Source organism: Diplodia seriata (assembly GCF_021436955.1).
Source record: "Diplodia seriata strain FDS-637 chromosome Unknown scaffold_5, whole genome shotgun sequence".
NCBI classification, from domain to species: domain Eukaryota; kingdom Fungi; phylum Ascomycota; class Dothideomycetes; order Botryosphaeriales; family Botryosphaeriaceae; genus Diplodia; species Diplodia seriata.
Window position 1 is genome coordinate 2,060,782 of NW_027117312.1, and position 23,842 is coordinate 2,084,623.

The 23,842-nt window shown below is 56.4% G+C and overlaps 6 protein-coding genes across 6 annotated transcripts; 3 read left to right on the forward strand and 3 right to left on the reverse strand.

Moving 5' to 3' along the window:
• Nucleotides 1-747: 747 nt before the first annotated feature.
• Nucleotides 748-4,320, forward strand: ago1 (Protein argonaute; the record flags this gene model as incomplete). The annotated part of the gene is made up of 5 exons (XM_066777058.1): nt 748-1,014; nt 1,495-1,620; nt 1,682-1,986; nt 2,044-2,692; nt 2,746-4,320. The coding sequence occupies 5 exons, from the start codon at nt 748-750 to the stop codon at nt 4,318-4,320; spliced, it is 2,922 nt and encodes a 973-aa protein (XP_066632900.1).
• Nucleotides 4,321-7,833: 3,513 nt separating this feature from the next.
• Nucleotides 7,834-12,714, reverse strand: SLS55_005612 (uncharacterized protein; the record flags this gene model as incomplete). The annotated part of the gene is made up of 4 exons (XM_066777059.1): nt 7,834-8,133; nt 8,184-9,904; nt 9,957-11,282; nt 12,144-12,714. The coding sequence occupies 4 exons, from the start codon at nt 12,712-12,714 to the stop codon at nt 7,834-7,836; spliced, it is 3,918 nt and encodes a 1,305-aa protein (XP_066632901.1).
• Nucleotides 12,715-16,028: 3,314 nt separating this feature from the next.
• SLS55_005613 (uncharacterized protein) lies at nt 16,029-16,871 on the reverse strand (the record flags this gene model as incomplete). Its single annotated transcript, XM_066777060.1, has 3 exons — nt 16,029-16,643; nt 16,696-16,763; nt 16,823-16,871. 3 exons carry the CDS (start codon nt 16,869-16,871, stop codon nt 16,029-16,031), a joined length of 732 nt encoding a protein of 243 aa, XP_066632902.1.
• Nucleotides 16,872-17,577: 706 nt separating this feature from the next.
• Nucleotides 17,578-18,364, reverse strand: SLS55_005614 (uncharacterized protein; the record flags this gene model as incomplete). Its single annotated transcript, XM_066777061.1, has 2 exons — nt 17,578-18,140; nt 18,199-18,364. 2 exons carry the CDS (start codon nt 18,362-18,364, stop codon nt 17,578-17,580), a joined length of 729 nt encoding a protein of 242 aa, XP_066632903.1.
• Nucleotides 18,365-18,655: 291 nt separating this feature from the next.
• Nucleotides 18,656-19,498, forward strand: SLS55_005615 (uncharacterized protein; the record flags this gene model as incomplete). The annotated part of the gene is made up of 2 exons (XM_066777062.1): nt 18,656-18,868; nt 18,932-19,498. 2 exons carry the CDS (start codon nt 18,656-18,658, stop codon nt 19,496-19,498), a joined length of 780 nt encoding a protein of 259 aa, XP_066632904.1.
• Nucleotides 19,499-20,572: 1,074 nt separating this feature from the next.
• SLS55_005616 (uncharacterized protein) lies at nt 20,573-21,939 on the forward strand (the record flags this gene model as incomplete). The annotated part of the gene is made up of 4 exons (XM_066777063.1): nt 20,573-20,798; nt 21,036-21,212; nt 21,471-21,535; nt 21,607-21,939. 4 exons carry the CDS (start codon nt 20,573-20,575, stop codon nt 21,937-21,939), a joined length of 801 nt encoding a protein of 266 aa, XP_066632905.1.
• Between the last annotated feature and the right edge of the window lie 1,903 nt (nt 21,940-23,842).

The following is a 23,842-nucleotide window of genomic DNA, read 5'->3' on the forward strand; positions in this document are numbered from 1 at the left end:
CGTCCCGTGCCTGCAGCCATGAGCGCCTCGTGCCTTCCTACACTGTGCAGCGATCAGCGGACCCCGTGGCGTCATCCAGATCGAGTGCCTACATATCCTCCTCTTCTGCGACCAACCAACCCTCTTCCTCCACCAACCGTCTCCCTCAAGACCGCCCTCGCTTCTCGCCTTTCTTGAGCAAGCTCCTCCCATCGCCACAAGCAAGACAAGGTACGTTCCACCCCGCCAGCAGAGAGGCGCAACCCATGTCCGCTCGTCTGTGTTTGCCATCAAGCAACTCAATCGTCGTGTCACCCCGCGGCGAGGCACTCGCCCGGCTAGCATGTCACTGTGCCTCGGTTCGGTTTTGCAAGATGCTAGAGCCAGCCGGATGGATGGCGGCGGAGCTGCGTTGCGTCGTCTGCATCGTGCTGTCCATCATCATTTGCATTCGCTGGTCATCATCATCAGCCATCGCTGCTGCATTGGACTTTACTTCCTCACTTCGCGTTGCATAGCAACATCATCCTCCATCGCAACGCATCAGAAGCTAACATCGCCGCAACAGCCCTCACTCAACGGAAGCGCTTTCGACAACAGACACGCCCGCCCGCTCCCACACAAAAAAAGAACGTCACGAAGAACACTTCGCTCAGGTCAAGTGAGTATTCGCCCTTGCTCTGCAGCTTGACGCGCATCATCAAGCTGGGGTATCACACCGCATCATTGAACCGTGTCGCTGATGCAGTCCTCTTACAGAAGTTCACAATGGCTGGTGCCGGAAAGCGTCGTGCCAGGCTTGAGGCTGCCGCCTCGTCCTGCGGCGAGCCTTCGTCGTCGGACGGCAAGACGAGCCAGTCGCCTGGTGTTCAGCGCAACAGTCCTGAGCACTCGTCCGAGTCCCGTTCTTCTCCTCAGTCACTGCCTCGCTTCGATGGAAACGCCGATCCTCAGCGCCCTGGCGCCACCTTCGACATCACCGCCCGCAACGTGATGGACTCGCTCGGCATGGCTGCCCACTTCGCCTCTCGCGGTGTAAGTCAAAGTCCATTTCCCCTCATCCAATGCCCGTTGCTCCACGTCTCGTCCTTCGCAGCCCGTCTGTGCTGCTTGTGCCATGCAGCCACATGCAGGTCCAAGTTCCCATCTTCACGCGGTCCAGTCACAGGGCTTGTGCATGAAGCTCCCACAACGCCCATGTGTCTTCCCAACAAGCTACGCGGTACCACATGGCGGTCCTTGCACCAGCCTTCATTCGCGTGATGGAGGTTGAGCTGCATGCAGTCCCAGCATTCGCAGCTTGGTGGTGATGGATAAAAGGCGATGTGGGCCTTCTTCCTCTTCCTCTTTCTTTCTTCATCCACAGCGACAGCGACTGGTTGCAATCTATTGTCACTCCAATTGCACCAATTGCTCAAGCACAATCAACCTTCTTCACCACCATCTCCTTCCCATTCGACTCTCAAGATGGCCGCCTTCAGGCATGCGGACGCCAGGACTAACGATGAGGCACAGCTTGCCGTGCCAAACTACATCCCGCCCCGACCTGCCAAGCTCAACATGCAGGGCAAGGAGGTTCCCGTCAAGTTGAACACGTTCAACGTCGCCCAGATGCCTACCAAGCCCGTCTACCAGTACGACGTAAGTACACCTCCCTCGTACATGATCCCTCCAACAGCTGCTGACGATCCGTTTTTCGCAGGTCAACATCGGCTCTGGCACTGAGAAGCGTGGTCTCATCATGAACGTCTGGGAGTCCAAGACCGTCAAGGCCAAGCTCGGCAACGGCTGGTTGTTTGATGGTAACAAGATCGCCTGGTCGCTCAACAAGATGGACTCCACCAGCCTTGAGGTTGACCTTGATGCTGAGCGAGGTCGCAATCCTCGTGAGGACCGCAAGGGAAAGAACAAGCACCGGTTCCACATACGATGCACGAAGACTTTGCGCTTCGACCTTCTGGGCGCCTATCTTGCCGGCAAGACTGACTATGCCAACGAGATCACCGAGTGAGTTCATTCCCTGTTTTTGTGACGCTCATGAGCCATACTGACAGGCTTTCACAGGGCCATCATCTTCTTGGATCACCTCATGCGCGAGACTCCCTCTGGACAGTACACGCAGATCAAGAAGTCCTTCTTCTCCCGTGGTGATACTCGTGTTAACCTCACCGGTGCCGTCGAGGCCTTCAAGGGTGTTTTCTCATCCATGAGAGTTGCCACCAATCCCGCCAACAAGCCTTGTCTGACCGTTACCGTTGACGTGGCCAACGGCACCTTCTTCCAGGATCTCCGGGTCCAGGAGGCCGTCTTGCACATGTTGAACATCCCCAACCCTGGGGCGTTCAAGGGCGCGTACGCGGCGGCTCAGGACAAGTGGGACAAGTCCATGATGAAGACGAACCTCAAGCGCCTCAGCAAGGTTAGGGTCATCGTTGGCCACCGTGGTGTCGACACCGAGACCGGCCAACTTCCGACCTACATGATCGACAAGGTCATGTCACGTACTCCCCATCAGCACAAGATCGAGATTCGTGACGGTGAGAATCGCACCTGGATGACGGTTGCCGAGTACTTCCGCCGCAAGTACGACATCATGGTCATCGACGGTCTGCCTCTGCTCAAGATGACCAAGAAGGACATCTACATGCCCATGGAGGTCTGCAAGATCGTGCAGAACCAGAGGTACCCCTTCAAGCTCAACGAGAAGCAGACTGTGAGTAACTCCCTTGGTTCGATGTCGCTGGTCTGAAACTGATCTTTTTCCAGAGCAACATGATCAAGTTCGCTGTCACGCCTCCGCAGGAGCGTTGGAAGAGCATCGACCACGGCCTCGAAATGTTGAGCTGGCCTTCCGATCCCGCCCTTAAACATTTCGGCCTCAATATTGACCCCAAGCCCGTCGTTGTCAAGGCGCGCCAGCTGCAGCCGCCGCAGGTCACCTTCGGTGGTGCGGGCAACCAGGCTCACGTTGCGCCCAATGAGGCTGGCAAGGGCCGCTGGATGTTGCTCGGCAAGAAGTTCCTGGGCAAGAACACGGTCCCGCTCAAGTCTTGGGGTGTCTGCGTCGTTCAGGGCCGTGGAGCTGTTGACGCTGAGTCTGCCAAGCGCTTCTTTGGCCGCTTTGTCGAGGTCTACAAGAAGCATGGTGGCGATGTCCAGAACGCCAAATTCCAGCTCATGCCCGGCACCCTCCAGCAGGGCACCGAGATGGTTCTGAACCTGTGGAACGCGACTGGCAACATGAACCAGTTCCGGCCGCAGCTCCTCTTCTTCGTGGTTCCTGACCGCAACGCTGAGACCTACAACCGCATCAAGAAGATTTGCGAGTGCCGCCTTGGTGTCGTTACCCAGTTTCTCCAGTCGGCCCACGTCATCAAGAACCAGGACCAGTACATCTCCAACGTCTGCATGAAGGTCAACGCCAAGCTTGGCGGCTTCACCTCCAGGGCTACCGGTGCTCTTACCAAGATTGCTCCGAGCAACGCCAAGATCCCGACCATGGCTATTGGTGCCGACGTGTCCCACCCTGCTCCCGGTGCTCTCAAGGACGGCTCTACCGGCTCGTTCGCTGCCATCACCATGTCGTTGAACACGACGCTGACGCGCTATGCGGCTCAGTGCGATACCAACGGCTTCCGCGTCGAGATGATCTCCACTCCAAACATCGAAAATCTCCTTGGTCGCATGGTCACTCACTGGATGGGCAGTGTTGGCCAGGGCAGTCTTCCTCAGCGTGTCATCTACTTCCGCGACGGCGTTTCTGAGCCCCAGTACCAGCACGTCTTGGAGCAGGAGGTGCGCGACATCAAGAACCTCTTCAAGCGCTTCGCCCCGAAGCACACCGCCAAGTTCGTTGTGATCGTCGCTTCGAAGCGCCACCACGTTCGTTTCTTCCCCGAGGGCAAGCACGGTGACCGCAACGGCAACCCCAACCCCGGAACCCTTGTCGAGACTGGTGTCACGCACCCCTTCCAGTTCGACTTCTACCTCTGCGCCCACTCGGCCATCAAGGGTACTGCCCGTCCCGTCCACTACACGGTTCTCATGAACGAGGCCGGCATGAGCTCTGAGGAGATCCAGCAGATGCTCTTCGAGCACAGCTTCCAGTACATCCGCTCCACGACTCCGGTCAGCCTCTTCCCTGCGGTCTACTACGCTCACTTGGCTTCTCAGCGTGCTCGTGGCCACGCCTCGGACGGCAACCCTTCGTCTGGCAAGAAGCAGACCACGGAGCCCAAGGAGACGGCTACTTCGACTTCTGAGAAGACGCCTACCGAGGTTGCTCCCATCACGCCCATGAACAACTCTCAGGGCATCGACTTCTCCATGTGGTACATTTGAGAGGCTCTCTCTTCCGGGCTTCGCCCATTTCTCTGCTTCGAGGTATATCAACGGGTTGGATCTGGTGAAAAGTGTGCAAGGTGGTGCTGCCACAACGGTCTGACGGACAAGGTCTATTCTAGGTTGGCGGGAACATTGGTACTGCCATTGACTACAGTAGCTAACTAGCTCAAAAATGCGAGTCGTAAGGGCTTCTCGCCATGATCATGTGTCTTCCTGCTCATGTGACTCGAATGTCTTGTTGCTCGTCTTCGTGAAGCAGCTCCCAACTATCAGTGCCAGCTGACTTTTCATGAAGAGCCTGTTCTAGCCACAAATTATCCCGAGTTGGCTTCACGGTCATGTGTAGTTTGGGCAGCTGGAGGCGGTATTGACAACGGTGCATCCGCTAGTACTTCACGCCGAAGCTCCATGGCCAAAGAATGGCGTTCTGCACAGCATCCAGGTACGGACCATGGCGCCAAGTCCAAGTTCCATGATACAGAGCAGCCATGGCTGCAACGAGCCCTTTTATCAGGCTCCAACCCGTGGAGGATCTTACGCGGGGTTGTTCCATTCCTGCTTCTGCGTAACATCTCTTTCACTCAGGCTGGCACTCACTCTTTGCGCTGCGATTCGGCCATTGAGGCGTGCTGTGTGGAACGAAATTGGTCAGTTGTGAGGGGTAGTGCAGATTCGTCGTCTGCTGCCGCCGCTTCTGCTGACTGACACTCATGAGACGCTGCTGCTGGCCGTGCTCTATTACAATTGTTGTGTGTGGCGGATCGGACTGCGAAGGTCACTGACGCGAACGTCGACCCAGCGGCGCTGTCTCTTCTCTAGCAGTCGTCACGTCGCTGGCCTCGAGAGACTTGCGATGATGGCGGTGGCTGAATACTGGCCATCGGAATATCACGGGAGGGCGAAAAAGCAACAGCTCCATCTCAGGCGCGGAAAACATGGTCCGAGTGATTTTACATCTGGACACCGTACCGGCGAATGATAAGCAGCCGGTGGTCCTGCAAAGCCACCCGATGGCACCCGGCTCTTCCGCGCGACGTTCAACGGTGGATCGCGGGAGGGACGGCGGTGGGTCCAACGACTTCTCGACGCGCTTTCCATTGCCCGTCCGTACGTCCTGCCCAGACGAACGAGTGCGTGCACGCGGGGGGCCACAATATGCACCTTTGACTTTGAGCACCCCGCGGGCAACACGAGCGTGCCGACGGGAAGAAAAAAGAAAGGAAAACTTTAATAACAATTTCTGGAGATCCTTTTACCGGCCCATCCAGAACGCTGTTTCAGAACCAAGGTGGAGACGACGGTGGGGTGGCAAACCGGAACTTCGCGCGCGGGAAGATGAAGGCCGGGGCACCGTGTGGTGGGTCGATATGCGGTGGCACGGCACGAGCAGCCGAGAGTGATGAGGAGGTTGTTGGTGGGTGCAGCGGAGCGCTAGCCCGAAGAGGAAAGCGGAGAGGCAAGCGGAGCGCCCACGCTGGCGCTGGCGGGATGATTGGTGCACGAGCGAGAGTGATGGAGCCTGTGGCGAGGAAGTCATCATCCGCCGTGGTTGCGTTGCGTGCGTACAAGTTAAAGCTTTCTTCCCGATGCCGAGCGCCTGAGCCGAAGGCCTGCCACGCAAGGCCAGAAATGAATGCGAGGGTGACGGAGAAGACTGAAGATTACTTGCAAGCTCGAGGTCACTCGCCAGTCGCAGCACACTCAGATCGTAATCGTGTTGGCGTCTCCGTGCTCTCGATCGAATCTCTCAGGTCTCTTTCAGATATCACGCCTCCACCAAGCCCGAACGCATCGACCCCTGTCCGAGCGCCTTGACAACAGCCCGTGCTGTTATAGCGCAAGCGATCGTGGAGCGTCTGCCCTGTGCAAGATAAGCTTAAGTCTCGCGATCCTGCATGGCGCATCTAGATCGCATCAACCAAGCTGATCTTTGTCGAAGGCGAGGTTCGGCTTACCGATCCTTCCTCTTCGCAACGTTGGCCGAACTGGGAAGGCCTTGTCTACAGTCTATCACTCGTCGGGCCCAAATAGCCCCCCTCATCACATACCTAGTACACGGACGGCGTAACCGATCGGACGGAGCCGACCAAACTAACAACACGACCAAGCCACGCACCTTCGGTTTCAGCCACGGCAGTGTACGCCATCTCATGCAGGTCCGGATCTCGCTTGAAAGGCAAAGGAGCAATTTACGTCGATGAGCGCGAAGCCGGAAAACTCAAAAAGCCCTCCATTGTGCGCCCCGACCTTCCTCATCGGTACTTAGCGCTAGCATTTGACCAACTCGCTAGCACGACGCGATCCCACATTATTTGACACAGCGCCACCTCCACATTCCCGTCGGCATCATCCGAAGCTAGCTTCGTGTTTTAATTTTTCTAATTCTTCCAGCTGTGGAAATCTGGACCACCCGACGAGAAGTCCAGGCGAACCGAGACCCCTCAATTAAATGCGGCTCTTGGAAAACGTAAGTTTGATGTCCTTTGTATAGTGTCGCTTGACTTGCATGGAGTGTAAAGGTCCGATGATGAATTCAATTTGATGATGATATAGGAAACGGGGTATCCATAGTTGGTCATTCTGTGCTGTACAAGATTTGCTACGAGAGTGTATATGCTATGCGCTGTAAGGAACGATGAAGGATAGGAAAAGTTTTACCCAGAGTGAGAAAGAAAGGGATTTGTTTTGGTATCCAGTAAGAAAGGAGCAGAATGGGCTTATTTTTGGTAGTGATGGTAGACAACCGTTCCGCGGTTCTATGTCCCCATCCAATAACGAAAAAGAAAAAAAGGTTTTGACATTTCAGACTGACCTCCTGCCCACTGACCGACCAAATGCTACAAGAAAATGAACACGGACTGTAAATTCGGCAAAACAGCAAGCTGCCCTGTTAGCTCTCATCCACCCGAGAATCCAACCCAGAGCGCCGAGCGAGGCAAAGAGGTACTAATGCATGCGCACGAAACCCAGAAGAGAAAGATGATTTCAGGACCCGAACTTCTCCACGGCACATGATGTGAAGTTTGCCTGATAGCAGAATCGAGAAATAAGGAAATGGCGGGGACGACTCCCCTCCAACAAAGAAAAGGTCGATCAAAGACAGGGTATTGTGAGATGCACGAGAGTTGGTATCACCACGCTCGAAAAGAAGAGAAGGAAAAAACATAACGTGCATGCCGCGCCGTGAGGTCGTAACCAATTGCTGATAAGGACGCAGCGAAATCGATCGTATCCTTCCTGCAAGTAATAGATCAACTCGGGAGAAAAAAGAAAAAAAACTGTAAACTCGAAGAATTAAAAATTTGTAGGCCCCATCAAGGAGTGAACGCAAGTGAGACCTAGCACAGCGAGGCCAGTGCGACGTCGCGATCGAGGTGGCTCTGAAGGCCGTCGTCATTAGTACTGCGATCTTACTAGCCTCGACCGTCCCCGCCAATGTAAGCGCCGCTGTCGTCTCGGATGGTTCCAAGTCGCAAACCTCAGGGGACTTCTAAGAAAAGCGGTTGCGGATTAGCGCTGTGGAGAATCGAAAGCACTCATGAGGCTGCCATAGGATTGGGCGAGGGCAGTGGCGGACATGTCATCCTCGTCCTTGGCTGCTTCCTCGTCACCCTGTTCCTCTTCCTTCTTGGCTTCCTCTTCGGCCTTCAGACGCTCCTCGCGCTCTTTGTAAATCTTGTCTCTCGTATCATTGGCGTAGTCGAGCGCATCGATATAAGTCTTAAACTTGACTAGCTCACGCAAAAGGTAGGCGGACTTCTTTTCGAAGTTGGCCATAGCCTTGCCGGCATTCGGATGGCGGGGAGAGAACTGAAAGAGTCAGTATGCTTGGTGTAAATGGAGACGAAAAATAAACTCACAGCAATCATCAGCGGCGCCCTCAGCTCCTGGTGTCTCTGCATTTCCTCTTCAACATTCTTGACGTACGCCGACAGAGCCTTGTGTTGGTCGACTTCCATGAGGTTGCTTGCCATCATGCTCTGAGACGGCGGCGTCCAATCCGAAAGGACAACCTTGTCACCAGGCAGCCGCGGCTTCATCGTGCCATGATCCATGGAGCTGCGGATAGAGCTTTGGATGCTCTGGCGAGGCGCACCGCTGTTACCAATTGTCGTCGGAGAGCTCTCTGGTCTGCCGATGAGTGCTGTATTGATAACGTTGTCGCTCCAACCATATTCGATGTTGCTGACGCCACCAACAAGAGGCTCCTTCGACAAACGCGCGGACCAGTAGTTTGCAGTTTGGACATACTCTCTCACATTGTCCGAGGTGCCTGCTTGGAACAGGTGCACCGCACCGGTGGGTAGTGAGAGCGCAAACACATGCGGCCTGGTCTTGGAATACCCTGGAGGCGGCAAGGTACTAGCCATGGTTTGCCGAAGCAAGAACGAGTGGAGCTCTTCTGCATTGTCTGCCCAGTTACCACCGCCCACAACGCCACCAGCAGAAGGCCTTCTCTTCGCCTTCGACCTGGCAGCCTTGGCATTCATGTTAAATGTGAAGATCTTCATGTAACCCTTCTCGATAACAGCAAAGACTTCGTTCCAATGGCGGTCCTTGGACTTCTTGTCCATGGCCTCAAGGTGGTGCTTGTGCTTCAGGATACCCTCCTTAGCCCACGGTGGACCGTGCAGCTCGAGAGATTCATCTTCAAGGAGGGGAGCAGTACGGCCATTTTCCTCGTAGCTTGCAATGGTGTGGTTCTCCTCATTGCCCTCGCGAATAATGGCCTGACTGAGCGCGTTTGCAAACCCAATGGACTGTTGATAGTCAGGAGCAGCAAAGTGCGTTCCCAACGAGTCCACGGACATGGAGGTGCCGGTTTTGCCCATGGAATAAGTGCTCCATTTGCTCGAGCCAGCTGGGCTGAAAACAGATTGGTCGTCCAAGCTGGTTCGGCTCGACCCAATCGTTGAGTTTGGGTACAACTTCGGCCTCGACCGCGTCTTCGAATTCCATCGAGCAGTTGCTGAGCGGAACTCGCTGTGACGGCCTCGGTAACTCGTCGTGTCCGAGGGAGCTTTGCTGAGAACAGACGGTGTCCGCCTCAACACGCCAGCAACCGAAAGATTGTTTGACGACTGCGCTGGAGTACTGTCGACGCCGTGCAATGGAAGCTTTTGGTGCTTGATCGAGCTGTAGAATTCTTTCAGGACAATCTCAACCTGGAACTCCCAGTTCTTCATTGAGCCATCAAACGGTGCTTTGACTAGGACAGTGCATGCATCACCAGCACCAGCATCCGGATTCGTCGGGTAACCATCGGAATCCGTGCGAAGTCCCATGGCTGGTCTGATTGACAGGCGATTCTTTGACCTCTTGGTGGTGAGATCCACGGACGGTCTTTGCCTGTTCTCAAAGGTTGGTGATATAGGCGTGGAGGCATCGTCCACGGGTGTTTGGCTTCGGGATTGGTTGTGTGCGTTCTCCTCGGCTTCTTCCAACTCGGCATCAACAACGCTGCGAATGGTCGGTAGGGTATTCTTCACGAATTGACTGCGGGTCATTCTCGACTCGATATCCGCCATATGGAGATCAGTGTTCAAAAGTAGCAATGAGTAGCAGATGGTGTGGACCGCGCCTATACCGATAGTCAGCATGGATGGGGGCCTGAAAAAAATGACGACACATACCTGGCGACTTGAATCCGTGGTTTGGATTGCATTCACACCATCTGTTAGCGAACGCATCAAGAACTCGATCCACCTCTTGCGTCTCTCCCTTCAGAACCAGCCTGTTGCACATATCTCGCATGGCGAGCAGAATGCTGAATCCGGTCCACTCGTAAATTTCCATGTAAGCCTTACGACAACGAGCACTGAGTGGGGTGTTTCCGCCAAGCCATGCTGCAGACCTGCTCTTCGCAAGAAAACTCTCGTCGCCATCGTATATTTGCTGCGCCTTCTCACGGTCTTCGTCGGTTGGTTCTTCACTGGCCGCCACAGGAGCTGTGCGTTCGACCTCAACCGAGGTTCTGATATTGCCACCCTCGACCTGCACAATAGGGAGGCTCGATGCGGATTGATAGGCGTCGCTGGGAGTGATGGGCGAGCGATCGGCAGGAGTCGGTTGGGCGCCTTCCAGGGGCAGAGACAGGGAGGTTTGTTCATCGAGTTTCTCTTCGGAAGACGTCGGTTCGAGCCAGACTCGGTTATTCTTGCCATTGGCGTCACTGTCAACGGTCTCCCTCCTGGATGGTGTCGTAATGACCCAGCCGTCCTCGTCATGGCCTTCTGCGAACCCAGATAGATTCTGCGCTGCTGAGGAACTCGGATGCACTTCCGTCCTCTTCTCTCCAACGTTTGCTCTCTGTCGGGACCCGAGGGCTTCCCTCCCTGATGATGTGTGTTGAACAGCGGATGACGCGGTAGGGCTGGTGGCAGGTCTTCTGGACTGCTCTGGCACGGACATCGTTTGACCTTTTGATGGGTTTGAGAGATTGCCGGCTTTGTCCTCTTGCTCGCTACTGTCGGCGAGAAACGAAGAGTCGTCGTTCGCCCTAGCCGATGGCCCCTTTCCACGCTTCACCTTAAGTTTATACTTCGGGCTGTCGACGGTGCGGTTGTGCAAATCCTGAATATCTTCGATCGCAGGTGCCACTCCGTCATCTGTTCCACGCGAGCCAGGTTTGACTGTTCGGATAGTCGCATCCCTGTGGGGCGTGTAATCGGGTGAAAACCCACCGGGGTGGTCGTCGCCGTCGTCTACGGGACTCTGCAGTTCCCTAGTGTCGTAGTACGCTTCGCGGGGAGTTGCAGCCTGCTGATCGCTCAGATAATCCTTCATCGCATTTCGTAAGCTGCTTGCCGCCGGGCTTGGTAGCACCGAGGTCCCAATATCCCCTGCACGCTGCACCTGTACAGGGACCGGGGGTGGCAGGGGCTCCTCCGTCACAGACTTCTTTCGCCTGCGGAAAAAGGACGAGTTTTTCTTGGTCAATGTCCTTGGTTGCTGGGGCTCTGTGGGCTGTTTTTGCGGCGTTGCTGCTGTTGAGCCTGAACGAGTCGCTGTTCTAGGTCCGAGTTGCGAGGTATTGTGCTGTGCAGGCGTCGTGGAGGGGCGTTTCGCCTGCTCTGGAGAGCGGGTGTCGAGAGGAGCTAGCTGTGGCGTTGCGCGGGGTTCCTGGGGCGGCTGGCTCCTGCCGCCTCCGAACACACGACTGAAGAACCCACGGCGCTCCTTGGGCGGCTCTTTGGTTTGTGGCGTCGACGGCTTGCTTGGTGTCGTGTTATCGGCGAACGCAGGGATTGGCGGCAGTTCTCGAATATTGACTGCGTTGACGAATTCGGTGGCCTGGGCCCGAATGCTCGCGTCTGGCCCCCGTGCCTTGCTGTTCCATGGCCCCTTGCTTGACGACGAACGAATACTGTTTCGCCTTGACGCCGGTGCCGCCACAGCTGGAACATGGACCGGCAGGGACCCGAACGGCGATTGTTGAGGCGCATAGTCGTATCCTGGCGCTGAAGGTGGGAGGTCTTCAAATCTACGCGGCCTCGTCGGGATGGTCGGCGTGGGCGCAGCGTCATAGGCTGGGAAGTCGAAGACATTTGGTCTGCCTCTGTTCAGGACGGATGTAGGCGACATCTCGTCACTGCCGAAGGGCCGGCGGTCGTAGCCGTTGTCAAAGCTGGCCGACCGATTTGTGTGCCTCGAGCCGGGAGGGAGGACCTGAGTGCTATAGCCATAGTCCACGCTGGATGAAGCGCTGCCTTTCCTGCCTTGTCCTCTCGAATGCTGCGCAACACTGCCCTCGCCGTACAACGGTTTCCGAGCGGTGTCGGAGCTCATCCTTGCCGACCCATAGCCCCTTGACCCCATACCTTCCATTCTGTCCAGGTCGGAGCGGAAGTTGCTGGTGCTGTTGCTGCGGCGGCCACGGAGGTGGTGGTGCGCGTAGCGGGCGGAAGTGTCATCGCGGGCGTCGTAGTCAGAAGGGTTGTGATGAGGGCTGCGGAAGTGTGGCGGCGGAGAGAAGCGCGACACGGAGGACTGGAAGGGTTCGTCGTCGTCGTCGTTGTCGTCGTTGAAGCCGTTGTATAGGCCGAAGTGCATGGGGCCACCGGTACCAGGGTTGTGGAGGCTGTCGAGCGAGAGCAGCATGTTATCGACGACCGACTCACGCGTCACGTCCCTGAAGTGAAGGTCGTGCGAGTCGCGCGACATGATTGACAGCTCTGTGGCTCCGCTGCGTCTTTTGTCTACCGGCGTCTCATCCTCGAAGAAGGTTGTCGCATGGTTCGCGGTCTGGGTATCCAGGGCGCGCATTGGAGCCTTGCCCTTGTGCTGGGTAGGCGTGCGCGGCGGCGACTCGTCACGCATAGCTCCTTGGGTGACTGCAGGCGTGGAATGGTTCGAAGCTTGTGGCGGGAGGGATGGGTCGCGAGCTTCCATAGCGCGGGCTCATGGGCGTCGCGCAAAAGGGTCTGGCGGCGAGCGCGCACAGGACTCCGTGCTGCAAGCGGCCAATGGGCTGGAGAATGCGCGCGGGAAATTGCAGTCTGGCCGGCGACGCGGTGCAACTGCTGCAGTGCTGGAGCTGCGGTGGACCTTGATGCCCCTGGAGCGCGATCCGCGAGGTGGAGCACTGGCCAGCGGGAAGGGTGAGCGTCAACAGCCGGCAGCGACGGCGGAGACCATGACCTGCCCACGCGAAAGAGCGTGGTGTAGCACGCTGCGGGGCTACCCAGCAGCACGGTGGTTTTGAAAAAATGCCCCTGGATTGTCTTGCGCCAGGCGACACTAGCCGCCGCCGCCCGAGAGAGCAGGCGCCGGCCGAGCGCACAGCAAATAAGGACAGCCGCGGCTATAGCAGCAGGCCCCCTGCAGCAGCCACCGACAGCTGGGGCACGACGATTTGCGCGCGCCCCAAGCCCCAAGCGCCGCCTGTCAGGGTCCGCCCTTGCGTCCACAGCAGCGCATCAAGAGCTCCGCAGCGGCCGGCCACGTTGGATCCTGGCGATCGCCCGCTAGAGTCTCACCAAGTGCGCTCCAGAGACCGGGTTGGCTGTGCCTGGAGGCGCTGCCTGCCCGTTCGCTGCCACCGAGACGTCCCCTGTCAGCGCTATCCGCCATCCCAGCGCCGTTCCGGCCGGGTGAGAAGCGATGGATGCACTCGTGGGCTTGGCGCGTGGAGGACAACGCGCGTGGCCTCACAGATGCGAGCATCCACATCCAGCACCACACCCTCCCGCTGCCCTCAGCTCGATGGGATCGCACCGCCGTGCGCCGCGCAGCCAGTGCCGGTGCTGCATCCGCAATAGCGCACGCGCACCCCCTCGCCCATACCTACGCGAGCCCCTCGTCCCGCGCTTTGAAACAGTGCCCAGGACAGATGCTGGCCGGGGCCCTCTGATCGCCCAGCGAAACAACGCGTGCAACGCAAAACACCATCTTTCTCTCACACACACAGCACCCAGAGCGGCCTCCGACAGCAGGCCCGCCCAGCATTCTCGACCCCCGGCCCCGGCTGCCGCCGTTGGAACCCTCTTCGCCCCACGTCCTGCGGAGACCGCTCAGCACAGACCCGGGCCCCGCCTGGTCGACATCGTCATGGCATTCATCCTTATCTGTACTTTTCCTCCGCCATTATGCCCCTGCAATATTCGCCTGTCTTTGAGATGGAGGCAGCAGAGTGTCGCATTTCACCATCTCCACCCGTTACTACCAAGCAGAAGTTCTCTCTATCTCCCGAGACCTCAAACCGCTCTCCGCCAATAGGATGTACCTTAAGCGGCCCATGCAGCAGGTTGTCTCAATGCTTTAGCTTGACGTGACTAACTCCCCCTACCTTATTCTTTCCGCGTCCTCCGCCCTCGGGATGCTTTCCAAAACACTGGCTTGACAGCCGACGCCCGGGCACTAGTCATGCCCCGCTTTCCTGCTTCATGGGGAGTCTTTAAGCTTTTGCGCCATGCCCCTCGATGCGCTAAAAGACATGCCGATTCTCCAACTCAGCGACCCAACTCGGCAACCAGTATGCATACAGGGTCTACAAAAACGGCGTTCCGTAAGACTTTTTCTATCATGTTTCAGCGCAGTGGGCTTGAATGGGAAAGGCGTCCGCAGTCTAACTCCTCGCGGCAAAACCACAACGGAAACCACAACGAATCTAGACGGACGAATCTCATAGGGAGGTTCCAAGCGAATCTGGCTGCCGCAAATGTCTCACCACGTCTCCAGGAACCAGCTCCGGTTCCGGCGATTTCAGACGTGCTATTGCTGCCCTACAAGAAGATAATCATCGAAGTAAAAAAGCAATGTAACTTCCGGATGCTCCGCTGATTATGCTGCTGAATCATACGGCTTGCCATCTCAGCATTCCCAATAATCACGTATCTTGGTCCCCACATTCCCAGAGAAGCTCCTTATCCGAAAACCAAGGTCCGTTGGGCATCTTCGCTTGCAGGCTACTCATTCATCCGCACCCATTGTACGAGGCGAGCGTAGTTGGGGTCCAGCAAGCCTCACTATTTGTTTGATTGACAACAGTAAAAGTTAACAGTAGATTGAGTCAGCCTCACCGTGAGAGCTCATCTTCCCATTAGTGGGGCACATCTTGCACATACAACCATCCTCAAACCCGAACTTGTCCGGTCGAGGGAGTCTTTCGTGTCCACCCCAGTAACGAACAATAATCAGGCGTACTTTCCACTTTCAGTCCCAGTACTTTCTCGGTCATCTTATGGCTCATCGTCTTCTCCATTCCTCTGAGCTCGCTATTCCTCGATTCTTCCAAGAATTCGTATGTTGTCCCGTCGTCAAGAGCGCAACGCCATTCCAGACAAGCTGGTAGGTTCGAATCGTAACGGTTTCGCCCAATCTACCGACCCGTGCATAAGGTTGTGACAGCGTAGTGGAATGTGAAAAAGAAAGCAAACTTGGTACGTGCTCGCGAGTTTTAGCCTTCTGCGCCCTTGCCGCAGCGCCTGAGATCTTGTAAGGGCAGACCATGTTGTCCGGGTTCTAGCGCTGCCTGTCTAACAGGCATGTGGAGGGTTGTTTATTTCGTCGTCCATTCTTATCAGCTCTCGAGGGTGCAGAGTAGTGCAACGCATTGATCCGATGGGAGTTTGAGTTCAGAAGACGACACTGGCACCAAGGCAACCAGTCTGGAACTGCCGGAAATGTGACGAGCCCAGCCAGCATGATATTGAAACTCGCTCGGCATAAAAAAGCCGGTCAGACTCGTATACCTAGTCAGTACCTTCGGGGCAATGGAAATTTCATTCGCATGGCCGGGGAATGTCCGAGTCCACTGGTGGACTGCAAATCCATATTCTCGCAACATAGCGTTTGCCGAGGACTGCATCTCGTTAGCTATAGCCCTCAAACTACTCTCTACGTCGTCGCTAATGTCAGTGTTTTGAAATCAAGTCGTCTTCGCAATATTTGCGCTCTAGAGACCGTGGGAGTTTACAAATACTGTAGTGTTGCTCACTTGAGCTAAAGTTTTATGCAGCATAGCTGGAATGGATAAGAGACAGAGGCCTTGTTATTGCTGCCGACAGTCACGCCAGCACATGCTCGAGCATCGTTCCTTGTTCGGCACGATTGAAAAATCCGAATTCGTGGTAAAGCCGCAGGCTATGCAGCTCTCTCTATTCGCAGGATCATCTTGCCGTGCCGTCATCCAAACAACGTCCATTTTCAAGGCAGCGCTGTCTGGTTCACCCTCTCGGTGTCGCAACCGATCGGCCAAAAACCGCTCATTTCTTGCCCTTCTTCTTGTTGGCCAGCTTGTTCCGCTGCAGCTCCCTCTGGCGTTCCTGACGCGCAATCTGGTCCGCCTTAGCCTTCTCATGCTCCGCCTTCTCCTCGGCCTCGGCCTTCTTGCGCGCAGTCTCCGCCTCACGGCGCTCACGCACAAGCTTCAACCTCTCGAGATCCGCCTTCGCCTGGTCCGTCTTGCCCTCTGCGTGCAGCTTCTGGTAGCGCTCCTTGGCCTGCTGAGCCTCCAGCGCCTCGCGCTCGCGGCGCGACAGCTGACTGACGGGCGTGTCCTTGCTCTTGGACGGCGCCGGTGCCGCTGATGACGACGCCGTGGGGGCGACGGCCTGCTTCGCGGCCTTGGCGGTGTGGTTGGGGTTCGCGGGCATGTCGCTTTCGTCTTCGTCGGACTCGGAGTCGGAGGGCGGCAGGTCGCCCGGCTCGGCAGCCCTCGCCTTCTGCTTTGCAATCGCGGCCTCCTTGCGCGCCTTCGCCGCGGCGCGGCGCTCCTCGCGCGTCATGTCCTGCTTCTGGGGCTTGTCGTCCTCCGACGAGGATTCCTCCTCAGAGGAGTCCTCTTCCTCTGAAGACTCGTCCTTCTTGTCGGTAGGCTCCTGGCGCAGGAGTCAGTATATCCTGCATCGTCAAGGGGCTCGTGTAACGTACACCCCACATGCCCATTTGTTCGCCATCAGGGCCGAGAGGCGCGAGGTTTTTGCTGAAGTGCTTGCCGCCTGTCACAAAAGCAGTCAGAACTAGGGAAAATGCATAGCTGGTGTGTATGGGTCCGTACCGCCACGCTTGGGCTTCATGTACTTTCCGGCGCGTCCTCTGGAAGACATGTTTGCTGAAAATGTGGATTTCTGGTGCGGAGGCTCGAGGATCGCCGGCGGACTGGGTTATGACTCGAGCAGGGCGCGGGGATTTCAACGCAGTGGTGGTGCTGTGGACGGAGGCGTCGGTTCAAACAGGGGTCCTGGGCAAAAGTGTGTGCGGTGCGTGGACGCGGTGTGTTGGTCGACGGCGGAACAAATCAGGCGGGCGGTATTTGCGGGAGACTGGAGGGGTCTTGTGGTGCTTTGGGCAGCGAGCGAAACAGCGCTCGTTCTTTTGTCAACCGCCCCTCCGGCCCGCACAGGCTTAGCGCCAGGGCCCGAAATCCCTTCAAAAGCTTTCGCGCTGCGGCCACCGTTTGTTTCCTCTCTAACATAAAACTACAACCCTTCATATTCACTCCGAAATCCTTTACTCCGTGGGTAGTTGGAGGGGAAAATGGAGGGGAGAGCGACGTCTCGTCAGCTTACCCCTAGGCTCTCTTGATTATCTGTGAGAGCTAAGGAAATACATTTGACGATACATCTCCACGCCTCTGCCAACCATTGGAGAGCTGCGCGCGGATTCGGGGATCAAATGCTGATTCCACCGACCTTGGCGCGCCTCTTACACCTTTGGGGGACCAGTGTAGGCATAATGGCACGCAGAGGGGTGCTAATATCACTTAACGCCGGTGGATAGGACCGCGGGTCGTACTCCCAGATCTGTTGTCACCTAAGCCTCCGCGTGTTTCTCGAGGGCTGCTGGGAGGTCTTCTAAGCTTTTCAGCACAACTGTCGGCTCTCCCTGCTGTCCAACAACCAAGGCATCCTGCCATCCTGCACCAGCGCGATCCACCCACGCCGCCTTCATCCCCACCGCCCTAGCTCCGACAATGTCGAACGGATTTCCGCTTACCAGCCATAAGTCGCCCATCTTGGTCGGCTTTTTACCCACCCTCTCAGCAAGATGCATGTAAACCTCCGGCGCGGGCTTGTACTTCTTGACCGGCTCCACTACCACGATATCCGAGAATGCGGAAGCGTGGGGAGCAAGGTCGGGAGAATGGTTGACACTGTTGGAGACCATGCTTTGAGTTCCGTTGGAGAACACAACGGCTGTGATCGAGGCTTTGGACTTGAGAGACGTGAGGCATGGGGCGACATCCGGGAAAATGGAAAGCGAGTCGTAAGCTTTCATCAAGGCGTCAACGTCGCTCTGAGCTAGCGAGACGTTCGCCTCTCTGAGGGCATGCTTCAAGGAGCGCTGCGTGATGGCCGAGAAGGGTTCATATTGGTCTGGCATGGTATGTATGTCAGCTGAAGGACGTGGTGCTAGCTGCATTCTCTTACGCACTCATGCTGTTGAGCCTCCAAGTATACTCCAGTTGGTATTTTCTCCATGTTGCAGCTACAGTCTGCGCCTTGTCATGGCCGAAATACTCCGCAAGCTGCTTGGCGATGGACTCGGTCGACAAGAGGGTGCCGTACGCATCGAACGCAACAATTACTTTGCCAGTCATGGCGGAACAGATGTCGAGACAAACGGGGTTTCGTAAAAGCGTCTGATGCAGTTTGTGTTGTTACAATGCTCCGGTCTATGATTTCAAAGGACATGGAATTGTTGATCAGAAGGGTGCGGGGATAAGGTAAATGTAGACGCGGCTATGACGCAGCTCGCTGGCCCATTCCCGAGCCACTTCAATCCACGATGGAGCCTTACCCGGTGGACGCCACGAACCTGCTGAGGATCATGGCTACAACAGCAGCCTTCAACTCACTCTACAGTAGAATTGAGCACGATGCTTGCCAGCATGATCCCCGCTGACGAGGAATCCAACTTCTCCACCTTCCGCGATTGCCTCTCCGAGCCCGTCATCCGCAAGCTTGCTATCAAGCCACCCAAGGTGTCGAAGCGACGCGCAGCCAAGGGCCGCAAGAGTGCGATTAAGCCCGTTTACCCAAAAGACGGCCAGGACGATGCGCGCCAGAGCAACGACGCCGAGGAGCTCGGGGAATTCGTAGAAGTGACCATCCTCACCACCTCCGTGTCCAATTCACCTAGCTAACATCTCCGGCGCCGCTATCAGTATCTCGCGCTCGAAATCTTCCCCTCCCTCCCCACCGATCTCCGCACGCTCTCCTACTCCGCCACGCAGGCCGACCCTGCGCTCTCGGACAAGTACGCCGACCCGCTCTCGCCCGCCCTCCTCGACGCCATCGCCGCCCCTCTCCCCACCTCCGTCGCCGACTCGCTCGCCACCTACAACCTGCTGCCGGACGCGCTCACGTCCCTGCCCTCCTTCCTCGGCCCCGTCATCGCCGCATACGCGGCGACGGCGGCCGCGGCGCCGCCGGTGTGGACGCAGACGCGGGCGTCGGCGTGCGAGCTGTGCGATCGCGACTGGGTGCCGCTGACGTACCACCACCTGATCCCGCGCTCGATGCACGCCAAGGCAGTCCGGCGCGGGTGGGCCGAGGAGTGGGAGTTGAACAAGGTGGCGTGGTTGTGCCGCGCGTGCCACTCGTTCGTGCACTCGGTCGCGGGCAACGAGCAGCTGGCGCGCGAGTGGGCGAGCGTCGAGCGGCTGGCGGAGCGCGAGGACGTGCAGAGGTGGGCCAGGTGGGTGAGCAGGGTGAGGTGGAAGAGCAGGTGAAATTGAGGGAGATAGAGAGAGCGGGGAGCGGAAGATAGGCTTGAGCGATTGCGCCTGCCTCTTGTTTGCTGTCTGGACCGGAGTGTGCTCTTTGTTCGGCGTTGGGTGGCAGGGGTTGGTTGTTTCTCTCCCCTGGCCTATATGCTGACCCGATATCGTCTTCTGTTATGGTTGGTGTTGAGGGTTGCCGGGGGCCAAGAACGGCAGCTATCCTCCTTCCAGCTGGACCTCCGCATTCACGCAATCGGAGGCCTTCGACGAGTCAAACTCACGAGACCTCGGGAACTGGCGCCGTCTGATCTTCCGGGATTTCGGGAAAGGCGTCGGATGTAGGTTGTTGATGGCCGGTCAGCGGAAAAGGAAGCCGACGCAAATTGGCATCCAAGCGCCGAATTCGCAGCTGATAGGTCTGGTCTTGCGGGGTCCAGTTACGCAACGAACGCCACCGCGGCAGCAACGAGACTCCCAGTGGTGGCTTTCCAAGTGCAAGCGGTGGGCCAGCGACCGGGCCGATGGTGAATTCCGCCGAAGAAACGGTCATGAAGTGCTATAGCATTGGGCTTCTCGCTCACTTTTGCTGGTTTCGCCCTCGACTGCAAGGGCTTGCACGGCGATATTATCCGAAAGCGTTGGCGTTTTGTTCCTGACTCGCCGTTGGGTCCCAATCAGGCAGTTTGGAAGCTTCAATATTGGAGTAGCAAAGAGCGACGACTGGAGGGAAAATCTTCGGTGAGAATGCTACCTCGGAACAAAGACGTAGGGCAACGCACCCCAGGTTCTTGATAAGCTTATGTCTGACCGATTGGTGGGATCTTGGCGCATCGTGGTCTGGAAGCAAAAGTATCCCCGCATTTATCCAATAAGCTGGCCAAGCCGCTGATTGGTCCAGCGCGCGACGACTGCTCTGGCTATGTACTATACGCCGGGTTTCGGGAAGACCTCCGAACTTCAGTGGACCGCTCTATCCGTGAAGGTATGGGCGGTATCTGCTGTCACATCACTCACGCTGAGTATAAATACATGTCGATACTTTCCTGAAATTGCGAGTATCATCGCACCAGATTCTCGCCCAAGATGCGTCCTTCAGTGTCTATTGCAATCTCTTTTTTGGTGTTTGCTCTGAGAGCATGTGCTGTTGGTGTGGTTGGCAGCCCAGAGGGCTTCGGTTCGGGCACCACGGGTGGAGGTAGTGCTACGCCGGCATATCCTTCGAGTACCACGGAGTTGCAGTCATGGTTGGAAGACGATGTCGCCAGAGTCATTGTGCTCAACAAGGAGTACGCAACAAGCAAAGCGCAAAGTAACCTGATTCTAGCTAATCCTAGCCAGGTACAACTTCATAGGCACCGAGGGAACCACCACGGCAACGGGCTGCAGACCCACCTCGAACACCTGCCCCGGAGCTGGCGGTCAGGATGCCATCAATGCTAATGGATGGTCCGCAGCCCCAGATTCCCTTACATTTAGCATTCAAGACTAACGCCGTGTAGGTGCGGGACTGCTCCTTCAGTCTCTGTGACTTACGACAACGCCGGAGTCACAGCCATCAACCTTGGCTCGAACAAGTCTCTCATCGGCGTCGGATCCGCAGGTGTCATCCGTGGCAAAGGTCTGCGCATTGCCAACGGAGCCAAAAACATCATCATCCAGAACATCCACATCACGGAACTCAACCCGCAGTACATCTGGGGTGGAGACGCAATCACGCTTGACGGTTCTGATCTTGTTTGGGTCGATCACTGCAAGGCAAGCAAATATTGTAGCCCTGGTAGGAGAAGCATGTGCTGACAGTGGGATGTACAGATCTCTCTCGTTGGTCGCCAGATGTTCGTGGCCGGCTACGAGGCATCCAACAGGGTCTCACTGACTAACAATGAGTTCGATGGCTCGACATCTTGGAGCGCAACGTGTGACGGGCACCATTACTGGACCATCTTGCTTCTCGGATCCAGTGATCTAATCACCATGAAAGGCAACTACATCCACCATACATCCGGTAGAGGTCCCAAGGTCGGAGGCAACACGCTCCTGCACGCCGTAAGTCTCCCCTTCCACCTGCCCGAGTCTCGAGCTCACGGATTTCTTCTGACTAAATCGGCCGTGCACAGGTCAACAACGAATTCTACGCCATCTCCGGACACGCGTTCGATATGGGCGAGTCGGGCGCCATGGCCGTGGCCGAGGGCAACGTGTTCCAGAACGTCGTCACGCCGCTGCTGTCGCCCGTTGAGGGCCGCATCTTCACGGCGCCGAGCACCTCGGCCAACACGGCGTGCGCGACCTACCTCGGCCGCAACTGCGTCATCAACGCCTTCGGCAGCAGCGGCACCTTCACCGGCACCACCGACACAAGCTTCTTCTCCAACTTCAACGGGAAGACCATCGCCAGCGCCAGCACGGCCGCGTACACCGATGGGACGGCTGGTATCGGGAAGATCTGAGTATGGTGATAGGAGAGGTGAACTGAGATGGGTAAAACTGGTGACGAGAAGATTGCGGGATTTCGGTGCCCTTTCTTCCCCCTGGAGCTACTACTCCCATCTTTCGACGTAAATACCACAACCATTTTTTATGATTTCAAATGTATATCCTCCAGTGGCTCTGCTTATTCGTCTAAATATGCATTCGTCCCGGTCTCGGCATCCCGACGTCCTCGGTCGTGAAGCAACAGTGACCCACGGGTCCCTCCACCGTCGCCGCCAACTCCCCCCACCGCACCAAGCCCTCGGCCGCGTCGACGTCTGCCTCCAGCCGCTTCAGATCACCTTCTGGTTCGAAGCGGTGGCCTCAGCTTGGCTCGAAGTCGATGCCCCCAGCGAGGCCGAGCCCTCTGGTGGCGGGCTCCGGCGTTTTCAAGAACGAAGCCACGGCATCGCCGAGAATGACGAGAGTTGGCTCGCCGAACTTCAGGAACATGGTCATCAGAACGCCGATATCCATACATTTCTTCCGAGCATGGCTGCGCTGACTTCTTATCTGGTCGGGGTGACGAGGACCTACATATAGTAATTGCTCGCACTCAACGTGAGGGTGTTGAGCAAGTTGATGACTCCATGGCCGACAAGTGCTATCTGCCTGGAGCTATTGCAATTCCCTTGGTAGATGGAAGCACTTCCTGTGCTTAATCGCCGGTCCCTTATGGAAACAGTAAGGAGGCAAGTCATATTTACGAGAAGAGGCAGCCCCAGGAGGATTATGTTGAGCTGCATCGTGTGTCTCTAGCTACCGAGCCTCTTCGTGAAGCAGCGCGGAAGCTTCGAGCCCAACTTGGACAAGCATGTTCTCACCGGGTTTTGATCTGATCTGCTAGCAATAGTTAGCATGAATTCAGAGCCTATCGAAGAGAGGATATTCCAGCGTAATCAATGGAATGTAAACCCAGCACCTGTTTCGCTCTTCGACATTGGGCAACTTCACATCTTCAGCGCCTTTTTCGAGACCAGGGGTGCACTTCCTCAAGAAGTAGGGATTTAGATACTTAGATTCGAATGTGAACGTACGAAAGGGTTTTGTGATTACGTGCTCATAAGAAGATCAAGCTCATGGTGGTCCGGTACAGCAGGCGCCCTGCGTTCCTTGAGATACCTTGACTTGGAAATTCTCAACAAAATGTTCTCGAATGCTCGCAGGAACAAGGACTCAGAAAGCGGTCCTCAGTCTTACCGGGTTTTGAGAGAATGAAGTGAGTTTACTACGCCAAGGCTACGGGCTAAAATTAGCATGAATAGCACCTTCCTTCCAGACTTGTACACCACCCCGCTTGTTACAGATTACGGCGACTGAGTGCTACACCGTCCTCACTGAGATTTGATTGGATGTTAGAAACATCAGTTAGATTGTCAGCAGCGGCGCGCATTGTAGCCGCGGCACCGACAAGGTATCGGACCGGGTGCGCTGAGAAGCCAATCCTCCAAAAAACGAGAGAAAACGAAACCAAATGGTTTTTGTAGCTAGTGTTTATTTCTATACTTCATAGCAGGATGGTTAGAGTGCTGCAAGCCATTAGTCTCTCTGCGCCGGCCGACCGATGCCAAGTACAGCTCGGCCTATTATGTTTCAGATGCTAAACCCAAATAGGAAATCCGCATGTTCATGGTCATGCGGCCGTCCCATTCTGCTCAAAGGGAACCGCAAAGGCATGAAACGAAATTGGAGACATGCTTAACCGGTAGCCAGTAGCGTTCAAATTCTCATCTCTTACCCTCTTTGCTCCCCACTTAAAGCACAATCTCATAGCCCCTCCTTAAGCAGTACACCTCAATCCGTAGGAATTTTTTGAGTGGCTGTGCCAGGTTGAAACGCGGTTGAAGAGAAGAATGAGCTGAGCTTCTGACTGAACATTCA